A 23,035-nucleotide genomic window follows, 5' to 3' on the forward strand; every position below is an offset into this window, starting at 1 on the left:
TTCTACAATAAACAGTAACCTAACTAAATGGTTCACAGTTCATTTAAATAGCTATAAGACTAAATGTTGAAATATCGAATGTTTTAAATCAATCGTTAATTAATTTTTATTTTCTATTCATACATTTTGGGCCATTTTTTTTTTTGAGAGAAAAATGATCTCGTGGAAGAGAATTTTTTAGGGGTATTTTCTGATAAGTGGAACAGCCTAATGGAAAACTATAATTGTTTAGTGGTAAAGAAAAACTACTAAACCTTTTATTAAAACGCTAACGATATCACTTTCTCGTTGTTTATCTGGATCGCTGGAATCCTAAATACTGGGAACGAGATAGTCACATTATATTATTTTTTTGTTCAGTTTTCATATTTTATTTCATCGCCAAAAATATCGATCAACTAACTTATAGGGGAAATCAATAAACTTTTACTGGTTTTAAACGTTCTGTTAGATGTCAATTGACTCATTTCTACGCTATAGCCGAGTGGGTAGAGTAATTAATACAAAGGGTATTACAAAAATAGGTAAATAAATAAATACTGGGAAAGGAAATATGTTTTTACGTAAACGTGATCAACCTTTAACCTTTGAAATAGAAGAAAATCCATAATTTATCAAAATTAACCGAAGAGTGGAAGGTTGTAAAAGATATTGCCCAAAATTCCCAGCAACTATCCTTATGATTAAATTTTAAATCCTTTGTTTTCAATACAAATTATTGAATATATTGTCGTTATGACATAAAATTGTGTTTAAAATCAAAATTAAAAGCGATGACGTGGAAAAAAGTCAAGTAAAGTTCCGAATAGTTTCTCCTAGAATTGGAGGAATAGTTTTCTATCTTTTGGGATACAGAAAAAAAGATCCACGTTCGAAGGTAATAAAAGTTGAAGCAAGATTCGAAGCCCAGCAAGTTACACGTTTTAACATTTAGAGGGTCGTGATTGAGTAGATTCAAAGTTTAGATTTAATTAATCGTTAATCATTCATTTTATCAGAAATCTACTCCTACGAAATATTCGTTAGAAATATTGCTAGAAAAAACCTTAAATATATGGCGCAGTTCCAAATCCAATACACAAAAAAGAAGAATTGGTTTTTTGCTTTAATTACTTAATTCAAAATTATTCCTGATTAACGTAAAAATGCCAGATATAATATTTGATACGGAAGTATTCAATTGTACCATCAGAGGAGCATTACATGCGATTTAAAGTTTTAACGTTAGATTTAATTATATAAAATAAAATGTATGCGTTAAACAACTCCTCAAATCTTAAATTGCTTGTAATTTTAATTATATTAATTTATGAATATTTTGGGTGCAGTCTTAAATTTATTGGAATTTTTGTGGTTATATAATTATTTACCTAATTACAACGACATACATTGCTTTGTCCATATTAATGTGGGCATAATATTTTGGTAAAGTATGGACTAAGAATGCTGAGCTCTACCTACAGTTAGTGGATGATGGTGGTTCAGCTATACCTGTGAATGCTGATAGTACGCTGTATGCTGTGCTGCTGCTGAATTAACGTGCCGGAAACCAAGTTGACAGCTGGGATTGTCAAAGATATCGGCTGTATCCGCTGCTCCGTACCACGCAGGATGTCTGTACCCTTGGTCCTCGTACTGACAATACGAATATACAGAGGTAGATGGTCCTGCCGGTGGTGCGACTGCCGAACATCGCGGATACGTCACCAATGAATCCACAGAAAATCCTTCATATTCAGATTTGACTTCACAAGGAGTTAGTTCTGGTTCCCGTTTCGGCGCTTTGTCTTTCAATTCTTCTCTTCTTTGAATCTCTTGTTGCCTCTTTAACGCTTCCTCCTTTTCACGTAGAGCATCCTTTTTCTTAAATCTTCTTCTACGCCTTAAATAAGAACCATTATCGAACATGTTGTACGAATCCGGATCTAATGTCCAATAACTTCCTTTGCCAGGTTTCTTATCATCCCTTGGAACTTTCACAAAACATTCGTTCAAGGATAAATTATGTCTAATCGAATTTTGCCATCCTTGTTTATTTTCACGATAATATGGAAAACGTTCCATAATAAATTGATAAATACCATTTAAAGTACATCGTTTTTCTGGCGCATTTTGTATGGCCATGGCAATTAAAGCGATATAAGAATATGGCGGCTTGACCATATCCTTGGCAGGCACATGGTGTGGCACAGGTTGATATCCGGCACCATGGTATCCAGCGTACCTGCTGTAATCAGCATAACCTGTGGCGTATCCTGCCGGCCCGGCTGCATACCCCCGGTAGTAACCTTGTTCACCGAACAGAGTGTGCATCACGTCTCGAAAACTTTTAACTTTGATAAGGTTACTTTACAAAAAAAAAAATAAAATAAATAAATAAAAAGAAAGAAAAAAGAAAAAAATAAATAAAGCAGTCGTCTCTCTGTTATGAGACACAACAGAGAGAAGTTGACACAGAGATTATGTGAAAACAGTCGGTTTGTTGGCTTTGGACTAGAGAAAACAGGGAGTGCCGAAGTGGAATCCTGCAGCTTCCAAATATCCCTTCTACCGATGGCCAAACTGTCCCCACTATATCCTATGGCTCCGCCCTATCCTGGCACGCCCTCCAACAATTAAACGACTTACCTCTTCAACTACTTTACTTACCTACCCTAACTAAAAACAATAACACATCATTTACAAATTTAAGCCAAATAAAAAGGTCAACCTGACTAATCTGGCCAATGACCTGGATTTAAATAAATATTGATCTAAAAAACATTCTACCAACATTATATGTTTAGCAAAATCTTAAAAAAACATTTCGAATGAAAACCGTTTGTTTCCTCATTGAATGGATGTTGTCTTTAGATTTATCGCCCCCTTCCTCGGCCAGGCTTCTTAAACAAATATTTATCATCTTTTTATACTAAATTCTTCCTTATACGGATTTATTGTTTCTACAAATATTGTAAGTGTTGCTAATGAATAGTAATGTCTCGCTTCAATCCTTTATGCACCCTTACTCTTATGCAGAGGAAATCAACAAGATTCTTTGGACAATGTATCTAGCGGAAGTCCTGGATAAGTTGGAAGGACACACTACGCTCCCGGTCTATTTTGTCGCTAAAAAAAAAAAAAATATATATACGATATCCTCCTCCGCAGTTCTCAAGATATCCTTTTAGCTTCGAATTGTGAACACATTTTATCTCGCGCTCCTTTAATAAAAAAATAGTTGGCTTCATTTTAATAAGCCATAGAAGGAAAGCGTTAAGTGAAACCACTTCTTAAGGTGCTTCAAACGAGAGCGATGTTTTTAACTGAGAAGACGATCCACTGTGTAAAATTAGGTTGGCACATCCTGGTCATATGATGTTCTTCAAACTAGAAAGTTTAGTGACCAATTTAATTATCAGTAAAATCACGTAGGAAGGCGCCACGATAGCTGAGCGGTTAAGAGACTAAACCCACAAAGCTAAGATGTATTGTTGGTTTAGTGGGTTCGATTACCCCCCGGTCTAGGTCTTGGATTTTATTTAATGGTTAATACGAGAACTTTTTGGAAGGGGATTAGCAATGCGTTTAGATTGGATTCCCACGCGGAGGTCCTGGGTTCGAATTCAGCTGCTGACCCTTAGATTTTCTAGGAGCTTCTTATTATTGTCCATCACCAATCCATGTTTTCTGTGACAAGAGAACACTGTCCGGAAGCCGACAGTTCACTGCAAAAAAGCTCCGGGTGCCAATAACCTCAGGTGTTAGACGCGCGTTAAATCATTAAACAAAGAAAAATACGAGAACTTTGTAATTAGTAAAGTATGTTTGCTAGTCGCTATTTTCTGTGACACCTAATTTGGTAGTTGGACGTAAATCCCGCCTAAAAAAAATTAAAGAATTACTTTACTACATATTTTAAAGATTACTTTTTTTACCAACTAGGCACTTGGCATATTTCAGTTGGCTGATTTTTTTTCCAAAGGCGAATCAGCTCCGGATGGTGTAACCTAAAAAGAAAACAATACTTCCTTTTACAAGGTGTAATAAACAGTCTAATCTACTTAAATTCTAATTAAACTAAACATTTATCAATTATTTCCTACTGCAATTATGACTAGTAAATTGCAATTAGTAGGCAAAATTTTGACTTCCCTTATTTTGTAATTAAATTATATAAATTGGCCTTATCTGTTCCTTATAAGTTTCTTATCTGTTTTGCCCCTTAAACATATTTAAAAACAAAATAAACAGCTGCAACCATGCACAGGATTCTGTGTTGCGGACACTACTAAGACCCATCTGGACCTACGGAGCTGAGCTATGGGGCTCTGCGAAACCTTCCAACATCCAAAGAATCCAATCCTTTCAATCTAAAGTTCAGCATATCCTCAACGGTCCTTATTATGTATCCAATTTAACCCTCCATACAGACCTCAATATCCCTTTTGTTAATGACCTAATACATTCTCGGCTTCCTTAATTTCCATAATAGCCTAACCATACATCCTAATCCCACTGCCCAAGCCTTATCCACAACAACCCATCCCGACAGTCCTTCAACGTCCTGAAACGACGTTGGCCCCGTGACCTTTTACCAATTTCCTAAACTTCCTTCCAACCTCTAAAGAGTTCCAGCGTTGGCTGGCCCCTCTCAACATGCCTCCTCGATTGTGGCGCTAGATCCACCAGGATTCAGTAAGCAATCTGTGCCTTACTCAATATAAAACACATCTAAATGTTGTAGATATATACAGGTTGTAAATAATTATAAAAAAAATAAAAAAGATTTAGTTTCATCAGACATGTTTGCTGGTGGAATCCAACTGAAATAGAATGGTTTCAGCTAACTCTGATTTTTTTTTTAAATATATTTTCTTCTCACTCTAATAAACTCAAGCTCAAAAAAAGCGAAGAAAGCTATTTTCTAAAAACCGATCTTTCGGTTACAGCGGACATCAATAAGGATATTTATTGTGACACTCAATTTAGAAAATTAATACCATACAGGGGGAGAAAATAATAAAAAATGAATAAGTAAAATACCACTTATCCTCCAGCCAGCATTGTAAATTATAATTTTTTTTTTTTTTATTTTAGCATAAATTTATACAGTTTATATTTTGAACATAAGCAGATGCAACAATAAAGGGTGCAGCTTAAGTACTGAAAGCTGTTTAAGATGCATTGATATATTGATGTAACGCAGACGTACAGCTGAAAATGTACACTACATTCTAAGCTCTAAGGATTTACCAAATACTGAATTTTGTACAGAAACATTTGGGCGATTAACACTTTGCCCGGAGGGGTTGGGATTAACTTCAAAGGTAGCGGCGGCAAGTTAACACTGTTTCCTATCTTCATCTGTCAACATTTCCGCTTCCAGAGTGTTGTTTTGGTTGTGTTACATCATTTATCAATATCATTCACATATTACGGCAGTTAATATAATTATAACTAGCAAATGTTCTTTTTCCGAAACTGGCATTTTTTATCAACATTTAGTTGTCTTTGATAATGATAGAGAGTTACTTAGTGCTTCTTAATACTTTAAAACGTACTTTACTAGTAACTTTGCTGTTAGAAGTCGAAGTCTATATCAAGCACAAAACCTTTCAATCTAAAATCATAAATTGATCCAAACTCTTTTTGATTAAGATCTGCTAAGATGTTATAAATTGCGTGATAAATAGTATAAATTGCAATGAAAAAGATTGAATATCTTTACTACTTAAAAGTGGTAACAGAAATGAATAATTGGTATTGTACAAAATAAATTTGGTATTAGTGTAAACCATATTAATTATAACAAAATTTTGTTAGTTTTAAATGCAGGATAAAAGGTAATGGATAAGAATTTACTCGTTATTGAAATCCTATAAATAGTTATTTCAGTTGCAAATATCAACTTTCTGGCATTCTCTACAGTATCTAAAGCAATCAAAATAGGTGAACAATTTCTAGCCGATAATGCTCTAACTTCAAAGACAATCTTTGAAAAAAATAAAAACACAATTTTGCCTTAAAATATGTAACACACCTCCTATATTAATGATGCAGAACGGAAGAACTACGGTTGCACAGAAGCATCACTGGCAGTTCAAGGTGTTGCATGACTTCGTTCAATCCACAAGTTTTCCGCGTTCCTCTAGCCCGTGGATTCTCCGCAACTTGTTATGCGGCCGCTCGGGTAAGACATTTTTACGATGCCCGAAAAATGGTTCAAATCCTATGAAAACTGTGTAACATCCTTCCCAGGTCTTAAATTTCAGATTCCCGAGCGCCCAGACGAGAAAGCGCTTAATTTGGCTACTGATTCTCGTCTGAATTACTAAACGGTTACAATTGAATAGCCTTCATAGGAGTTAATGGCCTGTAATGACGCCTGGCTATCTGAAAAATAGGACGAACCTGGAATTAATTATTTTTCTCATATGATCTCGTTAGCGCAAAGATACAGCTACAAATTTGAATCGTTGAAACGCCTCAGAAAGCTTTCATCAAGAAAGCATCTTTTAAAGTCCTTTTGAGGTCTTTAAGCATACTTATCTAACGGAATAACTGAGTATTCAATAACATATCCCAATATTTCCTCTTTGATTTTAAAATTTTTCTTTATAATTTTTACTAACAGTATAACTCAGAAGTTATAAAAGTTTCTGTGTATTATTTTATTTCTGCCGCGCGAAGGAATACAGAATATTTTCATATAATTTATCTTTCTTTTTTATTTTGATACCAAACTCTGGCAGACGGCGTTAGCCATACCTTTTGTAATTTTTAAAACGATTTAGTGCACTATAATTTCTTAAATAAATAAATAAATATATATTATTATTTATTTATTTATTTATTTTTTAAAAAGATTTAAGGCGCGTTAACATCTAAGGTTATTGGCGCCCGGAACTTCTTTCTGTGCACTGTTCTTTCGTTACAGACCACACTGTCCACCACCGGGCAGTGAGCTGTAAGAAGCTCCTAGAAAGAGGGAAATAAAGCATTGTATATTATTATTATTATTATTATTATTATTATTATTATTTTCTCTTTTCTGTTGTTATTTTTTCCCGTAAGGTTCTGATGAGTGTTGCACACTCAGTACTGCTGTATGGAGCTGAAGTTTGGGCGGACGCCCTCAGCAAATAGACGTATAGAAAGCGATTGGCGCGGGTTCAGAGGCTCGGTGCTCTCCGGATAGCCTCTGCATACCGGACTGTCTCGGAGCCGGCTGTGATGGTGATTGCGGGGGTCATCCCTATTTCATTTCTCGCCTCCGAACGAAAGAGAATCTTCGGGAGAAGGAGGGAGGTGGATAAGATAGCGGTCACCCGAGAGGAGCGGCTGCGTACTATGTGGGAATGGCAGGCTGCATGGCTGGAGGAGACCAGAGGAAGGTGGACTGTGAAGTTAGTCTCGGACGTGAACAGTTGGACCGGGAGGTCGTTCGGTGAGGTAGATTACTATCTCACCCAGCTTCTCACTGGTCACGGCTACTTCCGAGACTATCTGCGGAGAATGGGCAAGCGGCCGGGAGGGGACTGCCCCCATTGTATAGGGATGAGGGACGATGCCCATCACACCTTTTTTGAGTGTGAAAGGTGGGGTCGTCTCAGAAGGGATTTGGAGGGGAGCGTCGGCCGGTGGACTCCTGACCGATTCCAAAGTGCAATGCTCACAAGCAGAGCGAATTGGAGAGCGGTCGCATTTTTTGCAAGAGAGATTTTAATAAATAAAAAAAGGGAATTGGATGAGGAGGAAGCGAATCCCTAATTAGGGTCAGGATGGGGGGCCTAGCCTGATGTAATGCTGCACAAGTGAATCCAGGCTAGGTCCAGGGATGAAAGGGGGTGTTTTAGCCGGTAGGCCATTTTGTTGGGAGCCCGGCACTCCGTGCGTAAAAGCATTTCACCTCCTTTCACTGTAAGAGAACGTTAAAAGACAATCATTTTCTTATCACATACATCTTGTTCATCTTATAATCCAAATTCTGAGATAATTATGTCAATATCATTTTAATCTCCCTCGTACCCCGTTCATATTTAAAATGACCTTCAAAAGTCAGCGGTTAGAGTACCACTGACATTATGTGTTAGAAGAAATGGAATGGGTAATAAAAGGACTGTTCACTTGAAGAAGATAGTTTGACAGCGCGATGTGTAAGCGAGCCAAAAGATGTTCTCTGTCCTACATGCCAGGTTGACAGCATGTCGCGGCATGTTGGCTGGCAGTAGTGCGTGAATTAAGTCTGTTCCGTTTCACTAGGACCACACTAGTTGAGTGATGATGTCTTCAGAAAATAGATCATCAGACATTTCACAGCCATCTTCCTAGAAACCTTCTTACAGCTTAGCTTACAACTGTTCGTAATTGACGGTGTTCTTTGTAATGAGAAAACACGATGCAGTGTGAAAACGGCTTCGGGCGCCACAATGGCCTCAAATCAAAAAACAAAACAAAAAATCGGAGCATTATTTTTCTTACATCCGCTTTTCAAACTAAACTCTTTAATTTTTGAAACTTTTTAAACAATAAATTTAGGTGAATCGTTTTTTAAGATTGGTGGCATTTAAATAGGCCGTGTTATTCTTAACAACCATTTAAATACACGTTTTTTAACTTTTTTTTCATTCTACGTAAGTAAGAGTTATGGCTTACCTAAAGCTATATCAAAAAATTTGCCTCCAATTTTGGATTGCCAAAATGGCATTGGGCCTATATTGGAAGCTGGCTATCTCAAAATCAGTACCAGACATCGTTTGATTGTACATACATTAAACTATTAATCGATTTCATACCACCATTTAAAGCTCAAAAATCAAAAAGCTGCACGATATCAGTGAATTCAAAAAGCAAGAAAAAATAAGTTGTCGTCAAGTATTTATGCATAATTGGTTCTTCTGACAACATTGGCAGTACCAAATAAGGTTTATAACTGTTTACATAGCGATATAAAAGAACAATGGACAGATTTCCCTTGTCGTTTTGCGGAGCAAAAAAGAAGCTTTGGAAGAAAGAGGATTATGGGTGGTCACATATTTGATGGGGACATCCGCCACTTCAAGAGTTTTCAAGTCTCATTTGGTTTTAGTGAGGTAGAAAGGATGTGTCCCCTTCTTAGATAAACATGAGCGGTCACGATTTGCATTGTGGCATTAGGGAGTCAGCACCGCTGTCATCTAACCACAACCACAATATCTTCGGCTGTTATTCTTTTGGCAGAATAGTTCCACTCTAAGTACACACTATGTACGTATAAATGCAAAAGTTGACGCTTCTTCAATATTTAGGTTACATTCATTATGACTAACCACATTCTAATTATTATTATATTTAAATAATTTTCGAAAAATTATAATTTTAATAGATTTAACAATTTCCAAAATAATATTGCATGCTTCTCAAGCTTACTGAGTTTTAATATGTAAAATAACTAAAGAAACTGTAAGGTTTAAACAACCCATATAATCCAAACTGACATAGGCAACATTAACTACATTGCCCAAATTAACTACATTACCCAAATCATCTACATTACCCAAATTAACTACATTATCATTATTATTATTGCTTTACAATTTCCTTATCCTAATTCATCCTAAAATTTTATTTATTTAACAATACGTATCTCTCCAAAATCGCTTTTTATTTGTAAAACGAATGAAAATATTTTTCATACAAATTGTAATGTAGATGTATTAATATTAAAATTTGAAAAGAATATTTTTGTGTTTGAATTTTAAATTGGTTTTAATTAATGTAGCTTTTGTGTGTTTTTTAATGGGTTTACGGTTTTAATGGAAATGATGCTTATTAAAAAAAAATAATATCATACATGTTTTCAAAATGTGTGTTCGGTAAACATGTTTTTTTTTTTTTAATCGCTCTGTGGCTCAAATTTAAATTATCCATTTAGAATAAACATTAAAAGTGTATGTTAACAGTCATTGATATATTTCTCGCTTTTTACGCTGTACAAAATGATTACCAAATTACAGCATTCACTGTTGACCAAATTATTCGTTTAAAAATGAATTGTTTAATTTTAAAGAAATCCTCAAACTCCTCTTTTTAAAAGGCAGAGAATTGTAGCCAGAGATTAGAGAACTGTACTTGCAAGCCGAAGATCTCAGTTTCTTGATGAAGAAGGGCTGTTCTCAGGTATTCCTTTTCTATAAACCTATTCAGTTCGTGGTACAAAGTAGGACGATATCGCTAATTACAGAGAGAACAAAAAAATGCCGAGAATTGAGTATTTTCAAATGGTTTCGATCAATATTAAACCAAATCGTTGCACTTTATGAAATTCATCTGAACAAATCTCTGATTAATTTCTTCTCTGATTTGGAACGCCATAAAGGATTTTATTTTTCTTCAATCTTGATTACATACCAGAATTTCTTATTCAGAGTCTCATCATTTAGGATACGCCATGTTTTAATTTCATCTCTGTGATTTACATTAACTTCGGCAAGTTAAATTCTTATTTATATTGAACCAAGAATTGATTTTCAATCATTTATTTCTTTATGTAAAACTCTATTTTTGTATGAGTTTTCTTACAAATACCAAATGAGTACTAATTTTTCAATATATATTAATTAATTGCCTGCTAACTTCTCTGAAGTTGTCAATACATAAAAAAAGGACGGTGCATTCTAATAACTTAAAGCTTACCTTTTTATTAATAATATTATTTATTTAGAAGACATTTGTAGAAGTAATTATGAATGCCAAATAAAACAGATCACAAAGTAAAAAAAATAAAATTATATAAATAAAAAGAATTAAATAATTTTCTGAGAGGGCAAAATAAATATAGGGTATTTGGCAAAACCAGTGTCTGATTAGTAAAATAAATATTTTATTGTTTATATATCTTTAACAAAAACAATAAATACAAAAGACAGGTGTATTTGTTCCAGTGCATTACTCTGCAGCGCTAGTAGTAATGGAGTGACGCTCTATTAGTGTCTATTAACTAAATATTAACACTTGGACTTCACCCAGCTGTTCAACCCTCCTACACAATCTACCAAACATTATACGCCCTCTAATCTAGCCTTAGTTCGAACACCATACTATTTTTTATATATATATCGCTAGCTAGTTTGGGCAAGGACGACAATCTTCTAATAGAAAAAGAAAAAGGAAAGCATTTCGGCCAATTTACACGCAGGCAATTTCATGGGTGTTTGCACACACTTTGATGAAAGGACCGTCTTTAGGTGTAGTCCGTAGGTATCTTTGACGAGCTAATACAGGTATATTTTCTTATAAAGAATCTAATCTTATCTTACAATAGCGTTTCTCAATGTTTAGGCCGCGTTAAATTTGGATCGCGAAGGCGTAAAAGAGAGTAGGAGAAAAAACGAACCTGTTGACAAAAATCCTAAATGAATTATGAAAAAAAATAATCATTTGTTATAGACCCAGTGTGATTCTAGTCTGTGTCAACATTTTAAACAGTAAAATGGCCAGCAGCTTCAGTTTCATATTCTAATCATCAGATAACTTAAGGGAATGACCTTTTTCTTTATGTCAAAACAAACGAGCTAATCTTGTATGTAACATAACCCTTGAATTTTTCACCTTTTGTTCACTGACTGAAAAAAAAGAGACAATCTCTCCAAATAGCCTGTTCTCAAACTAGTATTTGAACTTTATTACCGAGTAAAAATGGCCTATGGAGCGGATGGCTGGCAATCAGATGGTACAGGTCTGTTAGAAGGAGTACTGTACAATCGGTTCGCTACTTAGGATGTCCAACGTGGACAGGTGGCCTCGTGATGTAACCATCATTCTTAGTCATTAACAACTATCTGCGATCGATAAGTACGCAATTAAAATCCATCTGATACTTTCAAAATATTTGTGAAAGCAGCTGAAAATAAAGTCGAACTTGAATTGAACAGAGAAAAAACTAAATTGTTGTATTCAAGGCAGATTGCTTGAAGCAATTCGTTAGCTTTAAATATTTACAACTAAGCTTATGTCAGTAGAGAAATATGAGCGAGAGATCTTTATAATCAATAAAAGTCTACCAGTCCCTGCACGAAAATCTATGCTTCTAAGGAAAGAAGATGAACTTAATACATAGGAACATTAATTTCTTAGTAGACTTTATGGCCGACTGGGATATAAAGGACCAACAGAAGTAGTCTCTGTGTGTAAACAAGCACATGTTAGCCTTAGCAAAAAGAAGGAATTAGTTTAGTGGAAAAAATAGAAGAGAGAATTGTCAAAATTCTCCTTAGATCATCCAGGAAGAACTAGAAAGTAAGGAAGATCCCATGTTTGAAGGCACGACTGGGTTAAGTTGGATTTTAGGCGTAAAAAATGAAAAAGATTAATATATTAAAACTGTCCGGTAGGACAGTTGTACAAGGGTTGATCGTCAAAAACTGCACGAAAAAGCGTCACGTTGAAAAACACCCAACTTTGACAATTAATAATAAATTTAATTGCTGTTTTTAAAAATACAAATCTTATGAAAGCTGGAGTCTATCCTAAATTGCAATACTCATCCGATACACACAAAATACAAATAAATAAATTACTTCTAATATACAAAAACAAAAGCATTCCTTTAATTAGTTATTATTTATCGATATAACCACTATACAGGGTGAACCAGTAAGTAATGTCCCATAGGGCTACTCTATGTGTAGTACATCTAAAGTGGAGTTCAATGACAATATTGGCCAACTTCATATTTTCCACTGTTCTTGAGTGACGTCACTTTAATTTTTTTTTCTAAAAACATTACTTTTTTCCAATAAAAATGTTTATTACTCAGAAAGTTTTAGTCTGAATTCGATTATGATCACACGGTTAGAAAGACAGATAAATTTCCTAAAAAGTGCAATTTGTAACCTATGACTTCCTTATTTTAAGACAGCCTACTTTCAAATTAACTATTCGTCAATCCAAAAGAGTTTTTAATGAATTAAACAACTTGATAAACTAACACTGTTGAGTGCTCATGAAAACGTTTTCTTGCAAAACAAACGTAATTTTTCATACGAAGATAAAAGGAATCCTGGAAAATTATATACCGTTTGAAAGCCCACTAGGCAAGGAAACTTTTATAAAAAGTGCGAGCACCTAGGTCTGATAATGATCACGTAAGGGCCTAATGAGTTTTCTTAAAAATTTCGATTACTTTTATTTTTCCACTATTCGGAGGAAGATTGTGGCTGTTTGGAGAATAACTTATGCTTCGAAATGGAATCAATTTTTAGAAAATTTATCTGTCTTTCTAACCGTGTCAACAAGAATCGTTTTTGGATTAAAACTTTCTGAGTAATAACATTTTTATTGGAAAAAAGTAATGACTTTAGAAACAAAATTTAAAGTGACGTCACTCAAGAACAGTGGAGAATATGAAGTTGGCCAATATTGTCATTGAACTCCACTTTAGATGTACTACACACAGTATGTTGAGGGGCTTAAATTTAACTTCGGAACATCCTGCGATTAACTGTTCTAAAGTTATCTATCTATAATAAGTATCTGTGTCAGCTAACTTCATAGATTCAACATTGAGAAAAGTTATCCTATTAGAAAAATAATTATCCACCCGATTATGTAACTTTTATGGACATCTTTTTCAGAGTTTTTGCCGGAAATAAATATTTTCAAGGCCTTCTAGGTCTGCAAAAGTGGTTATTACAAATTACTCTGTCAGTTTGTGAATTTAAGAGGAATTTCAAACTAAATGAACTTCTTTTTCTAAGCACAAAATGCTATAAAATTTTGTTACATAAACATGCGATAAGGTAAACTCCTGTAAATGACATACCAGACATCATTTACAATTATATTGAAGAAAAATTCAATTCAAAAATCTTCAGAATATGTAGATCTGCATTTTAAATAATCGGTTTGAATAGTAAATGGGCATTAATCCAAAACAAATAGAACATCTCTTCCTAGTGAATAGTTGAAATGATGGCCGCTAGCATTACACACAGAGATATAACTAAAAAGAAGAATTAAATATAGATTAATAGAGACGAGAAGTCTCGCACCTCAGTCTCGGTCCTCATCAGTTCTAGATGAAAGGGACGTTAGCCGAGGGAGAACAAGTGGGCATGTCCGTCAACTGTGGCCCTGACTCAAATTGGTTCTACTCTAATAAATAAATTGTTATGAAGATATTTTTATTTCTAGTATTTTTTTTTACTTTTACTACCATCTTCTTAATCATTGCCGGAAGTATCAATAGAAGGGGGATCAGATGAAAGAGTCAAAACTCTGTGCGAGTTATTTAGATGCAGCAGAAAAGATGACCTTTTTTTTTATATATCTTTATAAGATCTGCTGAGTAAATTATTCTTCTCCATTCAGACAACTTCCTGAAGTGAAATTTTCTGGCTGAATCCAGAGTAAATCATGTTGATGTTTATGGTAAAGCGGAAAGAGGTTTAAATTTACGATCTACGCAATATTTCTTTCGAACGAACTAAATGTGTTTAATGAATTTCTCAAAGCATTTTAAAAGCTAAACAATTTCAATGTTAAACAAAAATAAATAAGCAACCGTGGTTGGAAATATTTACATTCTCTTAACTTGCATCTCAAGGAGATTAGCTTCATCTAGGTCTACTTTTAAGTAAAAACGGGATTTCCTAACTTATCAGAACGCACCTCAAAATCACTTTTCTTTTTCTTCTTCCTCGGTGCTGCAGTCCTGAAACGACCAGGGACTCCTCAATCAAGGCTCTCCATTAAGCTCTATCAAGAGCCTTCAATCTCCACCTTCTCACAACCTTTTTCCTTAAATCCCCTTCGACGTCATCAAGCCATCTCAGTCTTGGCCTACCTCTCCATCTGACGCCTCTGGGCCTTCCATATAAAAGTCGTTTCGGGATTCTGTTCACCATCCTCTCCACATATCCTAATCAACTCGAATATTCCTTTTTTTTCAATGAATGCATTTGTCTGCTTCTCTATAAAGAGTTTGCAATTCCAATTTAGTGCGGATTCTTCATCCTTTTCCCTCGTTTACAGGACCATATATCTTCCTCAATACTTTCCTCTCCCATACTCTCTTGGGTCAAAACACAGCATTCGCTTCCATAAAGCACTAAAATCACTTTTCACGAAAAGAATTTTAAAACTTATTAGCCCTCTTAAAAACAGTTTTCATGGGGGAAAACATTGTATCAGAAATAATAGTTTCTCAAGTGAGTAGTTTACTCACTTGGTAGTTGTTGTGGAAATTATGGAAAACTTAAATTTAAAAAAAAAAACTGGTTAGGCTATGCTGTTTTCTAAAAACTCGAAATTTTAGTAAACTATTTAATATAGACAATATTGCACGAGTTACCTGACTGTGCGTAGTACTGGAACTAAACTTCATTTTTTCCTTCCTTAGAACTGACCTACAATTAATTTTCTTCGAAAATAAGAAATCAGAAATGTGAGCAACAAAATATAATTCTCGATAAGTCTGATAGAACTTCAGTTTTTGGCCGGCTCCTGTTTTTCTTTTACAATCATGATATAAAACTTGTGAAAATTCTACTTTTCTGAAATGATGTTCATATTTCCACCATTTTATTTTGATTTCCATACCACTTGTTCTGATTTAGGAAAAAGGAGTATTTCTGATGAATTTTCTCCAGAGAAAATTGGACATAATCTCAATACTTTCTCTTCAGCTAGTAAGAGAAATTACAAACTAGGAAGAAACTGGTAACGTCAGCTTTCTCTTAGAGCTCATAGTTATAGTTTAACAAGTTTTCTTTAAAAGTCAGAATTTATAACATTAACTTTTCTTTAGTCTTACATGGAATCCTCGTACACGACTTAAGAGAACAGAACTCAACAGACGCTTCAGATAACTGAAAAGACTACTCGACAACAGATCAAAACTCACTCTGGAAAACAAAAGATTTATTTATGTAAGTATATTAAAGCCAGTTTGGGGTCTATGGCATCGAACTGTGGGGTTCAACCAAACGCTCAAACCTCCAATGGATCCAGTCCTTGCAGTCTAAAATTCTTCGCTATGTAGCGAACGCTCCTTTCTATGTCACCAATCAAACCATTCACACAGACTTGAACATTCCTTTCGTCACACAAGTTGCTGAAAACACGATACAGAAAATCCCATCTTAACATTCAAACACACACAATCCACTTGTACAACATCTATCTTCAAGAACATTTCCAGACAACACTTCTAGGACAGTCTTAAAAGACAGTGTGGCCTCCCGATCTCCTCTCTGATGAAGAAAGTCAGTAGAATTTAGAATGTTATTAGAGTGTTACCGCTGGGGTAACTTCTCTTCTCTGATAGTTGCTTATTGTTACCCTGTTGCTTATAACGCTATGCGTTGGTTGTAACTAAATAAATGATTAAAAAAATAAAAAAAAATAACTTTTCTCCGGCTACATAAGCCTTGCTCTACACTCAGAAACTTACCAGAGAGAAGAACTCGTGACAAATACTTTGAGTGTACAAATTTTTTTAGCTGCAGAATATGAAATAAAAAATAAAATTCAGTATAGTATGGGTTCTCTCCGAAACAGGAGCTTTAAATTTGTTCAAAGCTCTGAATATTTTAATGCTTACCTTTGTTAGTAAGAAATGAAAGAATCTACAGATTTTATTCGGAATCTCTTATTTGGAACTTAATTTATTCAATAATTGCCACGATAACTTGATAAAAGTCATTCCAAGAAAAGAACAGAAGCATCCAAATTCAGAGTTCTTTTAGAGTTTCGATACTGTGAGCAAATAGAACATCTTGTATCGCTGAAGTGGACCACACCTTACTTTCTGTCACCCTCAGACTGTTCACATGTTACTCCTTTAAAAGATCATTAGTATTTTGAGTAACGCTTACCATTTGTCTCTAGTTGTTAACTACACTTATAATTTATGGCTATGCCTCCATATTTTTTCCCACTAATTCTTAAATATTAATGAAATTTAATATCATACTTTTCACTTTCTCTGAGTACTGTCAAGGCGGTGAATTGAAAATGCCTGTAAGTGTTTTCGTTGCTAATAAATTGAGATAATTTGATGTAATTATACTAAAAATTCTCTCTCATATCTTATCTTTGTTTAAAATGACTCCAGCCATTTATTACAAACTTCGCTAACTCAAATATATATTTATTACACATTGTTTGACTGTTACTTTTATTTGAAATATTACTTTACTTTGAAATGACTTCAATTTCGAAGATTAACGTGAGGTTGCAAGTATTTCGAAAGAATGTATGTACAAACTACACGATTGAAATTCTTTACTCATACAAGAATAAGAGAAATTAAAAACTATTAGAGAAAGAGCCTAAATATATCTCATGATCTATTTTTTTTTCTATTTGGAAAAAAAATCTCGTTAAATTCAATTTTATTAATTTGAAGCGGCTACAGTAAAAAATGCTGAATTATGTAGGATTATCAATGGAACTAAAAAAGAAGATTTATTAATAACAATTATATAGAAGGCCGGTGTTTTATAGTTTTTTTCTCCCCTACTAAATCTTAGATCTCCAATGAAAAAGTGATTTTTTTTTATTTAACGCTCTTTATATTTAGCTGCAGATAGACGAGAACTACATACAGAGTGAGATGTGCGTTCTATTTGTGTAATACCAAATGACAGCCAGCCTGGACTGAGTTTGATATGTCTGACGAAAGGTTTAGTACAGCTAGATAGTTGAGCTGGGAAAACAAACATCTTTGAAGGTGCGGGGCCCCCCGAGAGGGCTTTCAAGTTTTGATTTGTGACGAGGTTATTTCGTCCGGTCGCAGCAGGAATGAGTTTCCTCCTTTCATAGTACTACATGAGCACTTCCGCCATTACCCCCTGGCGTTTCTCTTTAGTTTCTTTTTACGTATATTCCCATTTACGAATAACATCCTGGTCAAATGTTCCAGTAAATATTTCTGAGTACCGATTTATTGGTAAAAGTTAAATTTTATAACTAAATTTATCTGTTTTTTAAAAAAAAAGTAAGAAAGAAATTTAAATCTATTTTTAGAGAAAATTATGCAGTTCATGATTGTTTTTCTCCTTTTGGGATGTAACTTTGTTAATTGTTAATGTTTTAAAAACTTAGAGAATGAACATGTCAATGTTAGCCGACACTCCTACAAGCAAATAGTTTGACACAGCTAATCAAAGTAAACTCAAACTGACCTTTATCTTGAACATCAAAATTATACAAAAATAATTGATTTAATAAGAAAACAAATGCTTAAAATCGTTTATTTTTAAACTTCTTAGGTACTAATTCCTTTCATGAAATCGTGAACTAGTTCATTTTCAATTAACGTTTCATTTTAAGGTTGCCCTTTTCTATTATGCGATCAGGTGATCGCATAGGCCATCAACGCTTCAGCCTTCAGTAAAGATTCGATGGAAAGAGTAGTTTAGGACAGGTTATGTATGAGCGGGTTAAAGTGTTGGGAATGTTTGAAATGAAATTTGGTGTAAATGGATTTGGCTAGGTCAAGAACAAAAGGGATTTTTCATGTCAGTGTGGGTAGTTTCATTGCTTAGAATTATCGATTGACCAGATTCAGAAATTTGGAACTGTGTAGAGGATTTTTCGTCTTATTAGTTAGAGTCAATTTGGATTGTTTTTCGAGTAGTTCTTTCAAAAACGTTAGAGTGATTGAACTCAAATATGCCTGCCTACAGAAATGTATTTTTAAACTAAAATTTTTATTGCAAGACCGAGAACTTGCACTTAGCAATGTTTCAGAATTTTGCGAGCATTAAAAAGTTCGTAAAAGTAGAAAATAAATAACCACTAATCAATTTTGTTTACATGATATTAGAAAATAATTAAATCAAAGAATGACTAAGTTATTAAATAAAGTTGAAGACACAAAACCATTTGTAAAAGAAAATAGATTAGTTGTTAAATAAATCAAGTAGTTTGTGTCACCTACTGTTGGTAATTTGTTCGTGAAAAGATTTACAATTGGGATACGACAGGACGAAATGGGCAGTCTTGTAGAACACATTCCCCCACTCACTGTATAATGCATAAAGTAGGAGTTGTGATGAAATAGTACTCTCTGGTTGATAGAAATGACAAACACTAATCTAACTTAATCCAACACGTTGGACATTTAGAAATCTTTTTCTTGTAAACATGACACATTTAACAAGAAGTATAAACATAGTAAAAAAACATAACTAAGAGTGATCCTTATGATTCTCGACATTTTTTTTTTCTTTATAAACACCCAATTAGAAATACGCGTATTAGAGATAATATAAATTGAAGAGGTGTGGCTAGAAGCCACATGGAGTTGAAGAAAGAAAGACATTTTTCACTTTAGTCCAGAAACGAAAAGTTATAGAAAGCTTTAACTTTATATGTTTTCCGGTAATTCCCAGTAACCCGAGAAAATCAACTATAAAAGTGCCAAAACTTGAAGAAAACACTTCTTAAAGACTGTAAGATTGTTGGTAGATGGATACAGAGCACCTTGAAATAACTATCCTCCCAAATGATACCAACATGCATACATAAGATTGACTGAAATCGTATTACAATGTCCGGTTTGTAAGATAGAATCTGTACTTGAGGTAAGATGTTTTTGTTGGATGTGTATGGGTCGTTTGATAAAATAATCGTTTGATGAAGGTTTTTCTTAGAAGGTGCAAAGAGGTAAAAGTTTAGGAATTTGTAATTTCAATTGCGTAAGTTTTCACAAAGAATAGTTTCTTAGCTTTAAACACGCTGAAGCAGTAAAACTGGAAAATGGATGTCCTCAAGTTGTAAGACTCTCCCAAAGCTTTGGTGTATTGTGTGTAGTTAAACTATTGATGAGAATATTAAAATATTAATGAATTATCATTAGTATTTTATCTGTACGGCGCTGTCCGAATACTTTTCCAGACTTTCGGCAAAATGCTTTCAACACGTAAGTTCAGTCATAAGAAAAGATACTTCAACCTAGAAAAACCTAGTTGTATTTACTAATTTTAGGTAATAAATCGTAGGAATAATATACCTAGTATACCAGCAACTTCTTTACATATTAGCAAATTGGTATAGTTCATAAGAGTAGTTCTGGATAGCAAGTTAAGTCTAGTCAGAATATGTTAAAAAGGAATGCAGTTATAACAGCATCTGAAGGCGTTAACTTTCTTTGGAAAGAAGTTTGAAGAATAAGTAGGTAAAAGTTTAGGGGATCCCACCCAAGATGAACTTATGGATATTCAAAAACTTGAGCCGCAATACCTATTCACGCTATAAAATTGTTCATATAATTGGAAATAATATGCATCTCTCGATTACTCCTGTAAAACAGATTTCCTGTACTATCATTTATGCATTTTAAAAAGATTTAAAATTAAAATTGCAATTGTCTCTTATAAGCTCTTTTATAGGCAATTTGGTACCTATAAAACAAAAATTAGCACAGTATTTTAATAGAAGCAAATTTTACAACCAATAAATCGATTTTAAAAAAAACTCATTAATATTATTCTTTTTGATTGCTATTAAAATTTGAACTGTATCAACTGCAATAATTCCAAATAACAAGAGAGATATTATTCTGCTTTATTTACAAGATTTGTTTTATTAGGCTAACAAGAAGTTGTTCAACATCATACCAAGAAGATGTCCTGGTAAAGACAACACTAGCTAGCGAAGGAAACATCTGGTCGCTTGACGCTCGTGTATGTATACATTGCTAACATTCAATGCTCAGGATGGTGATGCTTTTGCGTGCCTGACTAAACATGCTTACAAACAATGCTATTTGCCAAATATTAGTCAATAAACAATGTACATTGCAGCAAATCAAGCGAAATAGGCAACATCTAGAGAATAAGCTCTGCCTCTGTTCACATTTATAGGTAAGAAGTTATGTTCACAATAGAAACAATAGATTTGATAAAATTTTCCACCATGTTATTTATAAATTAGAAAAAAATTACTGCACATTTCTATGCAATTTCTAAAGAACATTAGCTTCAAAATATAATAAATTTTCACTAATTTATTTATTTTATTACTCTTAATTACACAATGTAACTTACAACAGACTTTTTAAAACATTTAAATCCCGTATCGAATCCATATGATGGCCCTTAGAGTCTCATCAGAACTTGGCTTTAATTTGTAAGAGATGTATAGAAAAAAAAAAAATGAATGAAATATGATGATAAAAAAGATTATTGATTTTTCATTTTTCAAACTCAGGGACCCCAAAAGAAATATTTCCTTAAAAACTCGATATCCAAAATTTGAGACGATTTCTATACTTTCTCCAACTGCACCAGTAAGAGGAAAAAAAAGATGGAATGTAAGTTTCAATGAATTTGAACAGATTAGTTCCCTGACCTTGGTAACTCCCCATTAAATTTTCTATTAATATTTTGCGGAGTAAGCCTAAGTTTATGTAAGAACTGGACTAAGTTAATTGAGATTAAGTTGTGTGAGAGATAAAGAAAGGAATGGGCCGACGACTACACTACCGAACCCTAACTTGCCACATGTCATCTTTGTACCCATTATTACCTCTGTTATTTTAAGAAGTATATTTACTTCCCTAAAGTACAAGATGAAATGAATTATTGATTAGTTTAATAATACAATTTGTGAATCCAACAATTACTCTCAATTTTGTTTGTCCATTTTTTCCATAATTTCTTGTTACATAAAAAGTGTAAACTACAGAAATTTAGATGAATGTGAAACAAAATTAATAACCTTTAAATTTTTAAATGAAGATGGTATAATTTTAAAAAATTAATTTATTTTATAAATTTCGACTAAAGCCAAGTTTTACTAGCTTTAGAAAACTAGGTTTTTTGAGGAAGTGAATAATTTGTAACTCTAAAGTTTTCCTTCTGAGGAAATCTGAATTCCACTCATTGCTGCCCTTTTACAACGGAAGATTCAAAACGTTTTAATGATCTTACAGGAAATCGAAGAACTCTCCGCCTTGGCAACATTTTGGACAATTGAATTTCTTTGTATTGAATGCTTTTCTAAAAAGTAAAACAAAAATTGCTGCCATTTTATCAAGAATTTGCTTTGCGATATCATCAGTTACTTCCAGCAAGACACCCTGGACAGGTTGAGATGATAGAGAGCTTCTTCTAAGAAAGTCGTGAATCTTTTACATTTCTCTTATAAGATAGCTTATAAGCGCCATTTTCCATTACATTACATCTCCTCTTTGTTGATGATAATGCGAATTCCTTTCGTCCCAAAAAGTTTTTTTTTTTTTGGTTTAAACGAAAAAAGCTCTTTTAAAAATGTTCTGTAAAATCGTCAAATGTAAACTTAATTTCATACAATCTAATTAGAAGTTTCTTTCAATGAACTTTATAAAGATAATTATTTTGTACTTTTCAGAGGCGTTTAAATGAGTTTGTAGCTTAGAGCTTAGTTGGGCAAATAAACAAGAGATAAAAAGTACAATTGGTAGAAGCGGTGCTGTATAATTGGTTGTGCGGATGTTTGGTTAAACGGAGGGAGAGCAGTTTGAAGCCCCGCTTGGACAAACAAGCCGCACCCGTCCTAGCTACTGGCAACTACACCCTGCTCCTCTACCAAAACTCCAAACCGTGGTTTATTGGATTTTATACTAGCCGTGGCAAAACACAATTAAATTGTTTACTTGATAGGGCAGCATCCCACTTCTGTTACCACCTCCTTACTCTTGTCATTCGCGAGTAACTTCCTTTTTAAAAGGTTCAATGCGTTGAACTTATTATAAATCTAATGATACATTAATGTACGAAAACCTCCACGGCTGTACATACAACTAAATGTTCTATCATTCGTTTTCGGGCTGCAAAAGCAATGAGACGAAGGATCGCTGGACCTTTCTGAGAAGAAACTTTATTTTCTCGGGATCTAAGCATTTTGAGGCATCGTAAATTGCCTACAGAGTAGGTGCATAACAAGTCGCAGGAGTGGAGAGGGCCAGAAGTAAGTGAAAATGTTTATTAGCAGCTACTCGCCTAAACTTCACAGCAGCATTACTCCAACAAGGCCTAGCGGCCATTACGATGAATGTAGTTCTTTTCGCTTGCCATTATAGTCT

The 23,035-nt window shown here is 34.0% G+C and overlaps 1 protein-coding gene across 1 annotated transcript; it reads right to left on the reverse strand.

Moving 5' to 3' along the window:
* Window positions 1-805: 805 nt before the first annotated feature.
* On the reverse strand, window positions 806-3,186 carry bin (biniou). Its single transcript, XM_074117102.1, has one exon. The coding sequence runs from the start codon at window positions 2,311-2,313 to the stop codon at window positions 1,486-1,488; it is 828 nt and encodes a 275-aa protein (XP_073973203.1). The 5' UTR covers window positions 2,314-3,186; the 3' UTR covers window positions 806-1,485.
* Window positions 3,187-23,035: the final 19,849 nt, after the last annotated feature.

The sequence above is a fragment of the Rhodnius prolixus genome, unplaced genomic scaffold, assembly GCF_049639745.1.
Source record: "Rhodnius prolixus isolate KJV_2025 unplaced genomic scaffold, Rpr scaffold_2, whole genome shotgun sequence".
NCBI classification, from domain to species: domain Eukaryota; kingdom Metazoa; phylum Arthropoda; class Insecta; order Hemiptera; family Reduviidae; genus Rhodnius; species Rhodnius prolixus.

Excerpts from the sequence above, each read along its gene's own strand:
- bin (XM_074117102.1), bottom strand. The coding sequence starts at position 2,313 with ATGCACACTCTGTTCGGTGAACAAGGTTACTACCGGGGGTATGCAGCC.